Source organism: Pelophylax lessonae (genome assembly GCF_965119305.1).
Source record: "Pelophylax lessonae genome assembly, chromosome: 3".
Taxonomy (NCBI): Eukaryota; Metazoa; Chordata; class Amphibia; order Anura; family Ranidae; genus Pelophylax; species Pelophylax lessonae.
The window spans coordinates 301,787,348-301,804,393 of NC_138770.1; the positions used below are offsets into that span (position 1 = coordinate 301,787,348).

The 17,046-nt window shown below is 46.1% G+C and overlaps 1 protein-coding gene across 6 annotated transcripts in view; it reads right to left on the reverse strand.

Moving 5' to 3' along the window:
* LPP (LIM domain containing preferred translocation partner in lipoma) overlaps positions 1-17,046 on the reverse strand; it is a 601,703-nt gene that overhangs the window by 330,621 nt on the left and 254,036 nt on the right. For all 6 annotated transcript variants that reach the window (XM_082251182.1, XM_082251181.1, XM_082251178.1 and 3 more), the window contains 2 exons: positions 16,711-16,826; positions 9,301-9,423 (listed from right to left, as the gene is read on the reverse strand). In XM_082251182.1, the coding sequence (XP_082107308.1) occupies positions 9,301-9,423; positions 16,711-16,826 (239 nt within the window). The remainder of the gene's footprint in view (positions 1-9,300; positions 9,424-16,710; positions 16,827-17,046) is intronic.

Here is a 17,046-nt window from a genome sequence, read left to right on the forward strand (position 1 = left end):
TTTGCCCTCCTTTCTGGGTATCCCCAAAATAAAGATTTTGCGGATCTCCTTGATCCTCACAAAAGAAGTCCACAGGGCCGGAGACCAGCGAAGATGTCCCCCCACCCCAATATTGGGTGAGGGTAGACCTTCATACTGAAGGGGTCTTGTCTGCTGTTCCAGAGAAGCTAGCTCTAGGCTGAACAGACCAAGGTTGCTTGGAACCTCCCGAAGGAAGATTTAAAAGATCTATTTCCCTTATTTTCCGTCCCAGAAGCACAAAATAATGTTCTATGGGCTGAGAAGGAGGTCCCTCGTTTGTGACAAGGCTCCTTCCCTTTCCTTGACCATGGAAGGAAGGTGCTCTTCCCCCCCATGATACCCTTAATGATGTCATCCAGGGTAGCCTCAAACAGGCGATCGCCTCGAAAGGGCAGATCAATGAGAGCTTGCTAAGAGGCTTGGTCTGCCGACCAATTCTTAAGCCACAGCACGCACCTAATCACCACCGCTGAAACAGAAAGTTTGGACAGCACAGGAGCTGTATCCAAAGCTGCATCACAAAAAAACTGCAGCCCATGGACCAACAGGTCCGCTAAATAAACATGAGCAGCGGGGACCTGCTCACTCCCCAGGTCATGCCCCAGCCTCCGTTTTACTGTCACTCGTGTCCATAAAGGACGGGGATTTCTCTACTGGGATCATGGTTGCTTTAGTCAACCTGAAAGTAGCAGGGTCCACCACTGGTGAACTAGTCCACTTTTTTACAAGTGACTCTTAAAAAAGTTAATGTACAGCAAAACGTTTGGAGACCACAAAGGGTCATTTTGGCTGTTCCCATTCCTTATAGGAAAAATAAGAAATATGAGATGACTTACGTGTACCAAAAGACACAGCCACATCAGCTGCATCCTCCATTTTTAAAGTCTCACGCACTGCAGCGATAAGTTCGTCTAGCAGTGCTTTTTCATTCGCTGTTGCGACCATTGAGTAATTATACTCACTATCGGATGGATCTGGGGGTGTGATATTAAGTCCCCCTGGATAGGCTGCGTCCACGGTGGCATCAGGCTCAGAATCGGATGAGACACACTGAGCAGAGGAAGGCGGGGGGACGCTTCCTCCTGTGCCTTTGCCCACACGCCACTTCCACCCGGGACACTAAGGACTGCAGGACCGCCGTCAGTGCAACCATAGGAAGCTGGGGTTCCGAGGGACCTGCCACCCTCCATGAGGGGATCAGTGGGGCAGATGTTACCCTGAGGCTCCATAAGGAAAGGAAGACCTTGCAGTACAAAAATGATCTTTTGGCACCACTAAAGGATCCCCTTAAGGCTCAGGGTACCGATCATCAGAGAGAGAGAGAGAGATAACAGGGACCCCCAAAAACTCCCTCTACAGACCAAAGGAGTACTGAGAGTTTGAACCCAGCGTCATCATGGACGCCATCCCTGTTCATATGTCGTGGGCACAGGAAGAGGAAACTGAGAAGGAAGATGAGGAGGAGGAGGATGAGGAGCTTCGGCATTCCCACAAGGCTTCGGTCATCTCCAGTGTCTCCCAGACTAAGGGAAAAAGGCCCCTGTGACATCAGACTATACAAACATGGCCGCCAACCAGACCAGCCAGACTAAGGGAAAATGTCCCCCATGACATCAGGCTACACAAACATGGCCGCCAACCAGAGACCAGCCAGACTAAGGGAAAATGGCCACTATCAACTACAAACGCTGAATCATGCTGCCAGGATCTTCCCTGCGCCCTCTGCAATTCTGCACCCCTACCCTACTTACCCTTCCATGGCGAGGGTAACGCTTCAGACAGAATCCTCGCCACCAAAGTAGGGGAGCTGTCGGCCAAGGGACCGCTGCAACTCAGACAAAAAGCCTGGTCGAATGCGACCCTGCAAAATGCTTAACTTGCGGGCCAGCCTCTGTCCGTGAGGCTATGTTGAGGCCGACCTAGCGTGTAGCTGTGGTCTGCACGCACTCGCTGGCTAGGCTGCGGGGACCACAGCATTTAGATTACCCAGCCCGTCGTCCAGTCCGGCAGTTGATTATAGATCTCCCAACATAAAAAAAAAAAAAGATGTAGGGAAGGAGAAAAAATTGCTAGGACCAGAGATCCCAATCGGGAGTCTAGGTCCTTACTCCTGACTAGACAGATTAAAACTGATTACCTAGAGCAGAGAGGGAGGGTATATACCGAGCTGAGGATGGCCCATGGGCGTAGCCAGGTGCTTTTTGTTCTGCCAAGTCCTACTCCTGGAAGAGGCAATATAACCCAGTAGTTCTGATTTATGGAGCGCTGTGTCCATCCATGAACGAAAGACAAAAATTTACTTTTTGAAGATAATATAATTTTATGAGATGCACCTGTATATGTAGAGCTCTGTGTAAATTGTTGGCACTATATAAATACCTGTAATAAATAAAATAAATTATATCTATTGAAATTATATCACATTTGAATACTTTATTTCATCTTAATAAAACATATGAAGACAGGCCTGCTAAATTTAAATTAGTTGTAAACCTGGGCTGCGGACACTCTGTTCTCACAGGATTTGACTGATCGCAGCAAGAGCAGATTGCTCCTGCTCCTTTCAGCAAAGCCTGTGACAGCAAGAAGGGAGAGTAGGGCTGCCAGCAGGGAGCAGTACTGGATCAAGAGTGGTGACAGGTAAGTGTTTGTTTGGGGAGACAGACATTGGAAGGTTTTTGTTTTTTAATCCAAATGCAAAGAATGCTTTATCTTAAAAAAACCTTTTGCCTTTAGAAGCACTTTACGAAGATTTATAGGGACTGGGTATCATGTTTCAGTTCCCGTTGAGCAACCTTCAATGTCCTCTTAATCCTAAATCGTATTGACCGCACTATTTTGACCAATGATTTTTCAGTCATAGTGGTTCTGCTAGAGCACATTTGCATTCACATAGAGGTTGTCAAAGTTTACTGTGTACTATGATAATCATCTACAACTGCACACAGTTTTTGGTTCTACTTTACAGTTCTTAATCTTGTTACCTAAACTTGTGAATCCTGTCTTTATACCTTGCTGTTGTATACATATTCCTGTGATATTACTGTGCTATAGAATGTTACCCATTGGATTTTTCACAGTGCGTGTTATCTTGGACAGTTGTCACAAATTTTGCCAGTGTAAATGGGCACTTGCCACTCAAGCTGTACCATTCCAGCCATTGAAACTATGTAAATTAGGATTATAGTAAGGAATTCGAATTCTGCATGCTGGAATTTTTTTTTTTTTTATATACAATAAAAAAAAATTAAACTATTTAGTTTAGCATGTTAAAAGCTGTGATTAATGTCAAACAAAATGGATTTTTGACTTACCGTAAAATCATTTTCTCTTAAAGAGGAAGTAAACCCTCCTCAGGAAGTTGTACCTATAGGTAAGCCTATATTAAGGCTTACCTATAGGTACTGTAAATATCTCCTAAACATGTACCGTTTAGGAGATATTTACCTTTAATGCAGCCAGTGACGTCACTGGCGCATGCGCTCTGAAGGAACGGCAGATCGTGCCGTTCCTTCAGAGCCCCGTGCCGTGACCGTCGGCTCCCGCGCGCGTGCGCGGAAGTGACGTCACCGTGGCTCCGGCCAATCAGATGGCCGGATGCCGCGATCCCGGAAGACGGGCGACTATACATGTCGCCCGTCATACAGGTAAGCGGACGGCACGGCGGGGGCTCGTTCTAAGGTAAGTATTTCATAATGAGCTAGTATGCGATGCATACTAGCTCATTATGGGTTTCTCTTTCAGGTTGTAAAGAAGAGAAAAAAAAAATTCTTGGTGTACAACCTCTTTAAGTTCATTGACGGACGTAGTTCTCTCTGATTCATATCAATAGGGTAATACTGCCCCCTACAGGAGTAGGACACTAGGCAGAAAAAAGTTCTGGCTACGCCTATGGGCAGTCCCGGAGGGTACACCCTCTCTCTTCCTGCATAGGATGTCAGTTTTGTATAAAAGCGGTGTCAGAAAGTAATACCAACCCAACTCAAAATAGGGGGCGGGTACTGCGTCAGTCAATAAACTTTAGAGAAAAGGCCAGTCCGGAGCCACGAGAATGACCGAAATCCGTTCCGCCTCGATCCTGCGAAGGATTCTTGGCAGCAACTGGAGTGGAGGAAAGGCAGACAGCAGCTGAAACTGACCTCGGCCCATCCGTGAGCACTCTCGCACAACCATGCCAGGGTCAGCCTTGCGCAGGTTACCACGCCAAACTTCTCAGTATCGTACATGTTGAACCTAGCGATTGTTCTTGCCCATGACAGAACCCATGGTGCCACCATTGCACCCGCCAGAGGGTTCCAGGAGCGGGCCAAGACCTCTGCACTATCCTGTAGATACAATGCCAACAGGACCATGTCCGGAGTGCCCCCAAACGAAGGCACAACTGCTGGAATGACTCCGGATGAAGGGACCATTGCCCTGCATCCAGGGCCTGTTGACTGAGGCAAACCGCCTACCAATTGTGTATTTTCCCCAACTGGAAAGGGAACAGTGGATAGAGCCGGAACAAGGCGCTCTGCCCAACGAGAATCATCACTTCCATGGCCGCAAGGTTACCTTGGTGAATGACACAAGCCATGGTCGGGGCGAAGTCAATTGAAAGTGCACCAGACAGCTGCAGGTGCCCGATCCAGTGAACTAGGCAAAGCTGGATCGCTCTCAGCCCCAGGACAATAAGCAGTAACCTGGATCCTCCAGGGACCATACTCCCAAAGCAGAGAACCTGCCGAGGACTCCTCCCCACTTGGACAAGCTTGCATCCGTGGTGACAATTGTCCAGTAGAAGGAGAGGAAGGATTCCAGAGCAAGACTCCCTAGGCCTCCGGCCCAGCCGGATCCGCAAGTCCAGAGAGTTTGGATTCCAGTCGCCTTCAAGAATGATTGCCTCCTGGTGGATCCCCAAGAGGGATTGAGTGAAAGGGACCATCTTGGAAAAAAAAAAAAAACAACACCATCAGTCCCAGAACTCGCATGTAGGTTTAAAGGGAAGACCATGTGTGGGACAGCAACAGTCTACCGCCGTCTAAAGTGCCAAGAGTTTTGACCCCGGAGGGAGAAATACCCTGACTGAGGAGGAGTCCAAAGTCAGGCTCAGAAAGTCCAGTCTCATGGAAGGGACCAGGGATGATTTCTGAAGGTTCAGAACCCACCTGAACTCCACCAGAGTTCTCACGGTGACAACCAACTTCGTTGTCAGCACCGTAGGGGACTCCAAACGGAGAAGCAGAGCAGCCTGGAAACAAGGGTCGATACGCCACGCTGCTGCAACAGCACCAGGACCGGAGCCAACACCTTCATGAAGACCCTAGCAGCACAAGTGAGACCAAAGGGTAACACCACAAACCAAGAGATCCTTCCCCACGGCAAAAAACAGAGAACCCGTAGCTGTCCAGAACATAACCGGATGTGAAGGTAGGCAGCTTGATGTCTATGGAGACCAGGAAGCCCCCTGATGTAGAGAAGCCACCACCGTGCGAACGAAACCCAACTTGAATTTGTGATCTGCACGGAAACATCAAAGGAGCAGTGGGTCCAGCTTGTTGAACCAGAGCCTGAACTGCCCCACAGAGCGCCTTTAAGCGATCCGGAGACAGACGTACATTGGAAGGGAAAAACCTTACCGGAAATAAACAGATTGAAACTCGATCTTGCAACTGGACCGCTTGACCTCCTGAACCTAGTAGCCTGGGATCCGGGCCAGCCGCAGGTCCTCAACCGGCAAGAACTGCCCCCAACGCCACAGATGGGAGAGGAAGCACCTTCAGGCCGAGTAGTCCTTGTCCGCACTTCTGGAAAAAAACAATATCATGTACGCCAGACCAGGGTCGTCTGGAACCCACGCGGAAGTCTGGAAGGACTTCGCCACATCGACTGTCCCCAAGGGACGAAGAAACTGTTTGTGAGCCTAAAGGGAGGAACCCTGACTGCGACGAAGGCCCTCACCCTTGACAGCCTGTGGAAGAAAACACTCTGCCCCCCGCGAGACTCTTAACTAATGTCATCCAGGGCAGCGCCAAACAGGTGATTCCTTTGAAAAGGGAGATCTATTAAAGACCTTCTTAGAAGATTGATCCGCAGACAAACACTCCGGTCAACCACCACCGCTGCGACCCCCAAATTGCAGGGTGCAACGCACCGAAAACAGCCAGTGCGTCCACCAGCGCCTGTCGCGGCAGGGGAGGTGGAAATGTCATCCTCATCATCCGAGGTAACAGACCCGGCAGGGAGGCCCACGTCAGGCCAGACTCAAACTCCGAGACATTAGATGAGGCAGGGGTAGGTGGAGAAATGTTTTAGCGCACCTACCACCACCCCCCGTGCCCATATGCGTCCCGAACTGCCTGAAAAGGCATCGATGGACAGTGGAGATCCGGAAGGCCCTCCGGCCTCAGTGAGGGTGTCACGTGGGAAAAAATGGACTGCAGGAACCATACTTAACCTGAGGAACCCGCCAGCAAATTTTCCCCAAAAAATTAAATTTTTTTTAAACGGCCCCGGAGGTCAGGCACGCAATAAGGGACCCCCACAGAGAGGGAGATACTACCCTCAAGACTCACTGTCCTTCAGGCACTCCCACCGTCCTTCACAGCAAAATATCGACAGCAAAATGGGCGAAAAAGAGTGTACCAAGATGGGCCCTCCATAGAAGTAGACAGAGGCTACAACAAAATGGCAGCCCCGCACAGGAATCGCAGTAATCGGGACCCACAGGGGGGCCCCCCAAATGCCTATCCACACCATCCACTTCAGAAAAACCCCACCAAGGCAACCCCCCGCGCACGATCGTTGAACACCGCACTCCCCTGGCCCCCCTATGCGGCCTGCACACTAGGCCCCAGGCTCAGGTAGGCCCAAACAGTCCCCCACGCGGGGGGGGGGGGGGTAGGGGAGGTGGAGAGGAGGGGGGGGTCACAACAGAATAGAGGGAATCATGGAGTGCCAGGGTCCGACCGTCCCAGGGAGAGGGCCCGCGTCCACCCCAAAATTCGCAATGGAAGGTGGGGGGGGGGACATTTACTCACCATACCGGGAACACAAGCTGCACCATCTCTTGACAGAACCCCACACCACCGAAGTAGGGGGGCTGTCGGCCAAATAGAAAAGCTGCGACATCAGCCTCGACCCTGTCGTGTGCGTCCTGGCGAGACGTTTAACTTGTAAGGCCAGTCCCCGTCCAGTGGGACTATGTCGCGGCCGACCCAGCGCGGAGCTAAGGTCTGCAAGCACTCGATGGCCAGATTGGGGTGACCACTGGATATGGGGGTCCAGTCTGTCGCCCAGCCCGGCATAATTGCTTGAAAAAAGTTCCGGAAAAAAAAAGCCTAGCTAAAAAAATCTACGTAAAAAAATAAATACTTTATATGCCAGGACCAGAGATCCCAGCAAGGAACTAGGTCCTTACTCCTTACTAAACTGACATCCTATGCAGGAAGAGAGAGGGTGTACCCTCCAGGACTGCCCATAGGTGTAGCCAGAACTTTTTTCTGCCTAGTGTCCTACTCCTGTAGGGGGCAGTATTACCTTACTGATATGAATCAGAGAGAACTTCGTCCGTCAATGAATGATAGAGAAAACACTGTAGCGCTAAACCCAGGGACACTCTTTCAATACACTTTCTTCCAAAAATGCCCATTAGCATTTAATGCACCATACCATAACGCATGATAACATGCAGAATATGTGTTGCCATTCATTGAGAATGTCTCCCTAATGCACATATACAGTAGACCTGAAAGTGCCTATGCCATAGCAGACCACAATGCACAGATGTACATTGTGGTGCTCTTTGTTGCCAAACATAAAGCAGATGCATTTTTTTGTGTTGAGACATGCTAAGTGCCATAAAAAATAAATGGGCTGCATAAGGGCTGGTTTACACTTCTTATGGTTGGTTGCAATACAGCAAAGGCTGTCAGATGGTCAGAAGGCAATACTAAATGCCTTTGCTTTTTTGTAGTGTTTGGTTTGCAGTTGTGGCATGGCACCAAACCTGACCTGGTTTTAATTTATAGCATTGCTGTAAAGCAAAGCATCGAGGCCATGGCATGTGTGCTACATCCTCCAGCCACCATGTTAGGGTTGGGGAATTGGCCAGTAAAGCCATGGCTCATGACCTTTAACCACTTAAGCCCCGGAAGATTTTACCCCCATTCCGACCAGGGGGTATTTTGCGATTCGGCACTGCGTGACTTTAACGGACAATTGCGCGGTCGTGCGACGCTGTACCTAAACGAATTTGGCGTCCTTTTTTTCCCACAAACAGAGCTTTCTTTTGGTGGTATTTGATCACCTGTGCGATTTTTTGATCACGCGCTATAAACAAAAAAAGAGCGTCAATTTTGCAAAAATAGCAATATTTTTCACATTTTTTTATATGAAATTCCCAAAAAAAAAAATTTAAAAATCAAAATTTTTTTACTTTTTCGGCCAATTTGTTTTATGCTACCTATGTTTGGTAAAAAAAAAAATCGCAAAAAGCGTATTTTGATTGGTTTGCGCAAAAGTTATCGCGTTTACTAACAAAGGGAAAGATTTCTGTCATTTTTGTTGTTTTTTTTTTTAACGTGTAATGGCGGCGATCTGCGATTTTTTGGGGTACTGCGACATTGGGGCGGACAGATCGGACCCTTGACTGACATTTTTGACACTTTTGGGGTTACCAGTGACATTTCTACAGTAATCAGTGCTATATATATGCACTGTTACTGTAAAAATACACTGGTAGTGAAGGGGTTAACTTTATTTGGGAGGGAGGGGCTGTGTGTATCCCTAGGGGCGTGCTTTCTACTGTGATTGGCTGGGGCTTGAGCTGTATGGACACTGATCAACGGATCTACATACTAGATCCGAGTGATCAGTATCCTAACAGCAAGGAGAATGACAGGCAGCTTGTTTACACAGGCTGCCTGACATTCTCCCTCTCCCCCGCCGATCGCCGAGTGACCGGCGGACATCGGGTCCGCCGGTCACACGCGCGGGGGGGTCCGTGACCACGCGGGAGCGCGCCTCCGGGGGCGCGCGCGCTCGCTCCCTAGACCCTCACAAGCTAGTGACGTAGCCCTACGTCACTTTGCCTGTGAGGGGCTGACTGCCGACGTAGATCGGCGTTAGGCAGTCGGCAAGTGGTTAATGCGATAGGCCCTAATGCGCAAAAATGCATGCGTTATCAGACAAAGTTTGGAAGGTACCCTAAATGTGAGATCAAGTAATAATCCTTGGTACATCAGTTATACAGTAAATATTACAAACATTAGATGGTAAACGCTAAACTGTGATATTTACCTGACTTGTGCGTGGCTTGTATGGAGAACTGCTTTCCAAATCAGCCAAGATACTTGTCAAGGAGTCAATCTCTGCATCTAAGCTTGAACGGCGTTCCTCTATCGTCTTCCCTCCAGTGTTTATCTGTAAGATATACGCACAAAGCTTCATAAGAGTCAACCAAGTTGCTTCACTCACCAAATAAAAAGAATTCTACTGAAATGTCACTTTGGAATTCTGTCAAAACATTGCTCTCCAGAATGCAATTCTTCTGCGTTCAGGAGGAGTGTTTTACTGCCTCTAAACTCTGCTGCTCCTAATCTCTGGTAAAAGTCTGTGTGTGCATTGACAACTAGGCTTTTATGGAGTGGAGTTCAGTGGCTTTGGCAAAAAAAACACCAAAAGCTTCTAAACACAAGTTTAGGAGCAGCAGTGTGCGTGAGGCTAAAGTCTGCAAGCAGCTTGTTTAAAGGGAAAGTAAGCACCCCTGTTAAGATCTAGATTTAACATTCCCTTTCTATAATGAATTTAGTAAAGCTTCCTAAAGCTTGTTGAAAGCTTGCAAATACTTAGTAAAACTTGCTGTGCAAGTACATACTAAAGCCTACATGTACATGGCCTAAGTGCCTTGGCTGTTTTTTTGACTGGTAGACAAAAAATTTGTAACATAAATGTTACTGTACTGTTAAAGATCAAATTTTTATGCCTTATTAAATAAAGCAGACCCCCTAAACAAGTATTATTTTGCTGTAAGGAACTACTGTACATAATACAATATACGAAATAAACCGTTACCATAATGTGAACACTGCAATTAAGCCAGTGATTTAGGAGTGCAACGCCAGACAAATTATTCATCTACAACTCTAGGTGCTAATAACACCCATCTTTATCCAGATTGTGTTAGACTTTTTTTGCAAGAGTCATTTGTCAACCAGGCCTCCACACATTCTTTCAGATAAGTGAACCATTCTGTGCCTCTCTCCAGGGAAATAGGAGTTTACAAGCTTTTGCAATGGTGCCCTTTGCAGGCACCAATGATATCACTTACTGTATATAAGGTATTATGTACATGCCATATTATTTCTACCCAGGAGACAATTGTACTGCATTGCTAGTCTTCTCCCATGACTACTACAAGCATTTTTGCAGCAAGAATATCTGTCACAGTGACAAAGTTATTTTGACGCTAGTAGCTGTAATGTCATCACATACGGGATTCATTTGTTCTGTATGTATAGTTTGGATTGTCATCCCTTCATGCGTGGCTGAGCACTGCTCCTGCAGATGGTTTACAGATGTACACAAGTCTGCAATCAGTTCTCTAATCTTAGGGACATTTGGGCAAATGACAAGACAAACGCCCGGTTATTCACTGTCACATCTAATGAATGTAATTTTGTAATTGCATTACAAAACTCGGGCTGGCATACTAGTTTTGCCTTGCTAATACACAAACACTATACACAAGGTATTATAACCTAAGAATTCCAACAATAGCACAAAACTACATGATGATGTTTATTAAGACAAGCTCATCTATGCTCATTTCACATTAAAGTGTCACTAAACTCACATTATAAAAAACTATCAATAAATGCTGTAATACATGCTGTTCATACTCACTCAGGATTTGTTTTCTGTATTCTACAAAAAATAAACTGGTTGATCCTGCTGTTCTCTCATCTCTACCTCCTGTTCATGTCCCCAATTCAGCTAGGGATTTTGCAGCTGTGGTGGCAGCTCTGCACATGCTCTGTTTGCAGTGAGTTTCCATTAGAAATGCACCAAAATTTGGTATATTAAATTTGGAAAAATATCAGCCGAAAACGGTGTTTTCAGCATTTTACCGATGAAGAAAAAGGTGCCGATAATGGTGCCAAAATCATACGAGATAGTGTGTTTCTCATAGGTCATATGACTCAAAAACAGCATAAAAAACGTAACATAGGTGCGTTATTGATGTGTTTTTGCTGCGTTTTCCATGCATTTCAACAGAGAGGAGCGTTTCTGTTGCGTTTTTTTAACTGACCAAAAATTCAGCAAGCAAGATTTTTAACACCACAAAGGAAGCGCAACGGAGCAGTGTGAAGACAGATGGAATTTTAAAGGCTGCATTTTTCTTGAGCTTTTTGCGACAAATACTCATTTAAATTCATGATAATAAATAAAAAAAGTTGAATAAAATACTATAATATATACAAATTTTTCGGTACTAAAAACTTTCATCTCGGTACTCCTCCCTATCACAACTGAGCTGTCCATGTGACTATAGAGTCACACATGTGGGTGTATACACAGTGGTAAAATGACAGCCCACTCCCTCCACCTCAATGCCCACTAGCCAGCTAAACACAATGGTACAGGACATTGCATATAGATTAATAGAGGCTTCACCTCTACTCTACTCCGTATCCCAAAGGCTGTAATAGAAATAGAAGGGAAAATGTAAATTAAACAGTGTGTGTTTAGTATCACTTTAAAGTAAACCTATCACAGACAGTGAAATTACAAAACTACAAAAGGCTAATAAAAAATGGGATTTTTGTACTTCCGATAAAATCCATTTCTGTGAGTTCATTGATGGACACAGAGCTCCATAAATGAAAACTAGTGGGTTATATTGCCTCCTCCAGGAGTAGGACTATGCAGAACAAAAAAACACCTGGCTACGCCCATGGGCGGTCCTCAGCTGGTATATAATCCCCATCTCTGCTCTAGGTAATTAGTTTAGTAGCAAGCGGTATCAGAAGGATCACAACTCCATAGAAAACCAGATTTTACGGTAAGTACAAAAATCACATTTTCTCTTTCGTTTATCGACTGACACAGCGCTCCATAAAACATAACTAGTGGGACGTCCAAAAGCATTGCCAAAAGCAAAATGAGGGGTTTGGTAACCCAAGGCTAAACATAAGAGCCCTTAACTAGGACCCAGGAGCCCAGTCTGAAAAATAAAGGTTTAAAGAAAAAACACCCCTCAAGAGGGAACAGCCCCTCCTAAACAGCAGCCTGCAAAATTTTGCGGCCAAAAGAAGCATCCGCAGATGCCAAAATATCTACCTTTTTAGAATTTCATGAAGGTATGCACGGACGACAAAGTGGCCACCCTGCAAACTTGCGATATTGATGCCTGATGACGGAAGGTCCGAGAAGCAATCAGCGCCTGAGTAGAATGCGCCATGACAGGGAAAAGCGGAACCTGACCTTTAATGGAATAGGCCTGAGTCACCGTCTGTCTGATCCATCTATTTTAATTAATAGTTTTTGAAGCTCTTTTGTGTTAAAAAAAGCGCTAGAAAAGCTCAAGAAAAATGCATCCCTTTAAATTCTAATGTGTGGCCTAACACCGGTCTGTTGCGCTTCAGTTGCACTGGTTAAAATTCCTGCCTGCCACATTTTTAGCGCATATTTGGTCAGTTACACAAACCCGCCTCCCCATTGAAATGCATTGAAAACGCTGCTAAAACACATCAAGAAAGCACCTCGAGTGACCTATGAAAGATACACTGAAACGTGGAATAATAGCGGCAAAAATGATGTTTTTTGGCAGCCATTATCAACACCTATTTTTCTTATCAGCAAAACGCCAAAATTCCTATTTTCGCCCAATCATTTTCAGCGGCCAATATATCGGTACATACCGAATATTTAAAACACATGTCAGTACTGAGGGGGTTAAAACATGAAACCTAGCAATGGTTCAAACAGTAGATACATTAAATGTGTAGGTCATACACAGAGATCAGGAGATGAAGGGGTAAATGTGCAGGATAATGCAGGTGAAGTGTTAATATACAGCTCAGATCAGAGACCAGATGTAGCTGACATATAAGGAATGAATGACAGTAAAGGGGTGGTTGACACTGCTTCTGGTACTGAATAACACTGATTGTAGTTTATAGTAGTACTTCTGCAAACAGGAAGCTTTTACAGTGATCACATGCTACAGAGCCACTGTAATTGGCGTTGTACTATTTATTTTACCTGAACTGTCCAATGGACAACGTTTAGGCCATACTGTCCTTGTGTACACATGCTAGAGGGCATGCAAGAGCACACATAAAAAAAATGGGATTTTTGACTTACCGTAAAATCTATTTCTCTGATGTTCATTGACTGAAACAGCTCCTGATCTTCTTAACCATTGGGTTATACTGCCCGCTACAGGAGTAGGACACTAGGCAGAAAAAAGTCTGGCTACGCCTATGGGCAGTCCCAGGGGGTATACTCCCCCCTCTCTCTACTATAGGTACTCAGTTTTGTTTCAAGCAATGTCAGAAGAATTACAACTCCACAGAGACGGAGCTGTGTCAGTCAATGAACATCAGAAAATGGATTTTACAATAAGTCAATAATCCCATTTTCTCTTTCGTTCATTGACAGACACAGCTCCTGATCTTAACCATCTTCTGAACCATTGGGACGTCTCAAAGTAGTTAAACATGAGGGGTGGCAACAGCGAAAAAAAATTCCCAAGGCTAAAATATAGCCAACCAGGTAAACAGGAGCTCAACCAAAAAAACCTGAGTCCACCTGAAAAGAACAATATACCCTCAAATAGCCTTAAAAACCTTGCGGCCAAAGGAAGCATCCGCAGATGCCAACACATCCACTTTATAGAACTTTGGGAAAGTGTGCACAGACGACCAGGTGGCCATCCGCATCAATGACGGAAGGCCTCAGACATTAAGTGCCCTAAATCACAGACTGTCTGATCCATCTGGAAATGGTCGCAGAGGAAGCGGACAACCCTTTCCGAGGCCCATTCGTGAGCACAAATAGGGAGTCTGACTTACTAAAAAAGACTCCGTAGCTGCCAGGTACACCTTAATTGCCCAGCCCATATCCAAGGCAATTTCCTTCGGATGTTTTGGCCTGGAACACAAAGGAAGGCAACACAATGCCTTCATTCACAGGGGCGAAGAACCACCTCATCTCTGTGAATCACCAAGTAAGGTGAACGACAGGATAATGCCAATTCCAAGACTGCATGCAGAGGTTATTGCCCCCAAAAAGGCCAGCTTCTGACAGCTTAAGCAGGGAAATCTCTTGAAGATTCTAAAAAGGAGGCTTCTGGAGGGTTGAGAAATTGAAGTCTCAAGGCGGAAACAGTGATCACACTGAAGGGGCTAAGTGCCTAACACCCTGAAGAAAAGTACGCACCAGGGAGTGTGTGGCCAAGGGCTATTGAAAGAAGACCACTAAGGTCGACACTTGGCCATTGATATCACTCAAGTCCAGTTTCTGCTCAACCCCTCGTTGAAGAAAGTTCAAGTTCCGAGCTACCGAAAAAGAGTGAGGGTGAACCCCAAGAGACTCGCACCAGGAAATGTACGTCTTCCACGTACGATGGTAGATCTTTCTAGAAGTAAATTTCCTAGCTTTTAACAGCTTTTGAATCAATGACTTAGACAAACCTCTATCCATCAGCACCTGGCGTTCAACAGCCAAGCTGTCAAAGCCAGAGACCGTAAAGCAGGATGGAAGATTGGTCCTTGGGACAGCAGATCCTCCTTGAGAGGAAGCTTCCAAGGAACATGAGCGACCAGCAGCACCAGATCGGCTTACCAAGCCCGGCCAGGCCAGTCTGGGGCAGAGTTCCAAGACATTAATCAGTAGTCTGGACTCTTCCAATGTCCAGACTGCCTGAGCAGAATTTTTGCCAAGGATGCCTCCCCAGCCGAACAGACTGGCATCCGTGGTTACCACTGTTCAATACAAGGGGAGGAAAGATTTGCCAACCTGAAGCACCAGAGAACGAAACCACTACATCAGGGACTCTTTCGTCCTCGGGCTCAGCCAGATATGATTGTCCTGAGACTGCGGATTCTTGTCGCATGTGCCCAAAATCTCCCTTTGCAGGGACCTCGTATGGAACTGTGCAAACTGAACTGCCTTGAAGGTAGACACCATCAGGCCCAGCACCTGCATGTCTGGAGGGATGGCCTTCTGCTGAATAGCAGAAGACAAATTGCAGCCTGCAGGTTCTGGAGATTGTCCAGAAGAAGGAGCACTCTAGCTAAGACCGACTCCAGAGTCAGACCCAGAAAGTCCAGCTTTGTGGATGGAACCAGAGCAGACTTCTGAAAATTCAGAATCCAGCCAAACTCCCTCAGAGTTTGTATGGTAATCTCCAGGTTTTCCACCAGAGTAGTAGGAAACTCCGCTCACAGAAAGAGGTCGTTCAAGTAGCCCAGTACCGCAATCCCCTGTTGGATTAACAATGCTAGCACAGGGGCTAACATTTTTGTGAAGACCCGAGGAGTAGAGGCAGGACCAAAGGGTAACGCCACAAACTGATTATGTGCCTCTCCCACGGCAAACCAGAAGAAGCGCTGGTGACCAGCACATATTGGAATATATAGGTAAGCATCCTTGATGTCGATAGCGGCAAGGAAATCCCCGATGCAGGGATGCCACCACCACAGATGCTCCATTCTGAACTTCTGCACTCACAAAAAGTTGCTCAGTGCCTTGAGGTCCAGGATTGAACGCACCTTGCCTTCCTTCCTGGGAACTGTAAACAGGAGTAAAAACCTTGAAAACGTTCCGATGTCGAAAACGCGATAATCACCCCTTGAAGTAAGAGGTCTTGCATCCAAATAGACCCTGTAAGCGGCCAGGAAACAGGCGCAAGTTGGAAGGAAAGAACCTTGCCAGGGGTAAGAGCGAAACTCCATCTTGTAGCAGAACCATATGATTTTGTGGACCCACTTCTCTTGTACCAGGGAAGCCCAGGGGTCCAGAAACCAGCAATGACGTCCCCCCCACCCCCGATACGAGTGAGAAAATTGCCAAGACCAGAGATTACAGCAAGGAAATAGGTCCTTACTCCTGACTAGCCAGAAAAAAACGGAGTACCTATAGCCTCGACCATCTGGGACACTCCCTCCTAATTGGCTGGGACACAGGCGTGGCGCAGCTTTCAATCAAAGTCAGTTAGTCAATTAGGAGAGAGAGGGGATGGGGCAGAATGGCAGCTCCATGTCTGAATGAACAAGCTGCTTGCTGTGGGGGCACTCGAGGGGTCAGGTGCAGCAACGAGGGACCCGAGAAGAGGAGGATCGAGGCTGCCCTGTGCAAAACCAACTGAACAGAAGAGGAAAGTGTGACATGTTTGTTATTTAATTTTTTTAAAAAACAAGACTTTACTATCACTTTCAATAAAAGCATTTTTAGTTCTGTCTGTGTTGATGTTGGTGGGTTCCCCTCATTTCCTGTCTGGCTAAATGTTGTCAGCAAGACAAGAAGGGAATGGAGACTAGAAGTGAGTGGAAAGCCACAGATGGCAGTACAAATTTGGCAGGGGTACCAACCCTTCCCCACAATTTAAAAGTAAGAAAAAAAGGTTTTTGCTTGGCATACACTTTTAAAACTTCATAAACTGATTGTTAGCATTTGTGTCTCCAGTCTGTCAGCATTTATTACCTGAACGTTGAACATTGCTTCGTCAGGAGCAGGTGGAGGAGGAAAGCTTCCAATAGCAGATGGGTGTGAAAGACTACTGGTGTCTTCTGGCGGTGGAGGTGGCGGTGGAGGAAAATCTACAAAACAAATTAAAAAGGTTTAAATAAGCTAGAAAATATATATATTTTTTTTATTATTATTTTAAATCAACTTTAAATGTAGAATAGTATAATGTAAAGTAAATATAAAAGCTTTACATTAATAATACACAGAAAGATAACTGCTAATGAGTCGAGTCATCCTAATATTTCAGCTTTTGGTAAATTTGATAAAGTCGAAGAGCTCAACGTTTTTCTC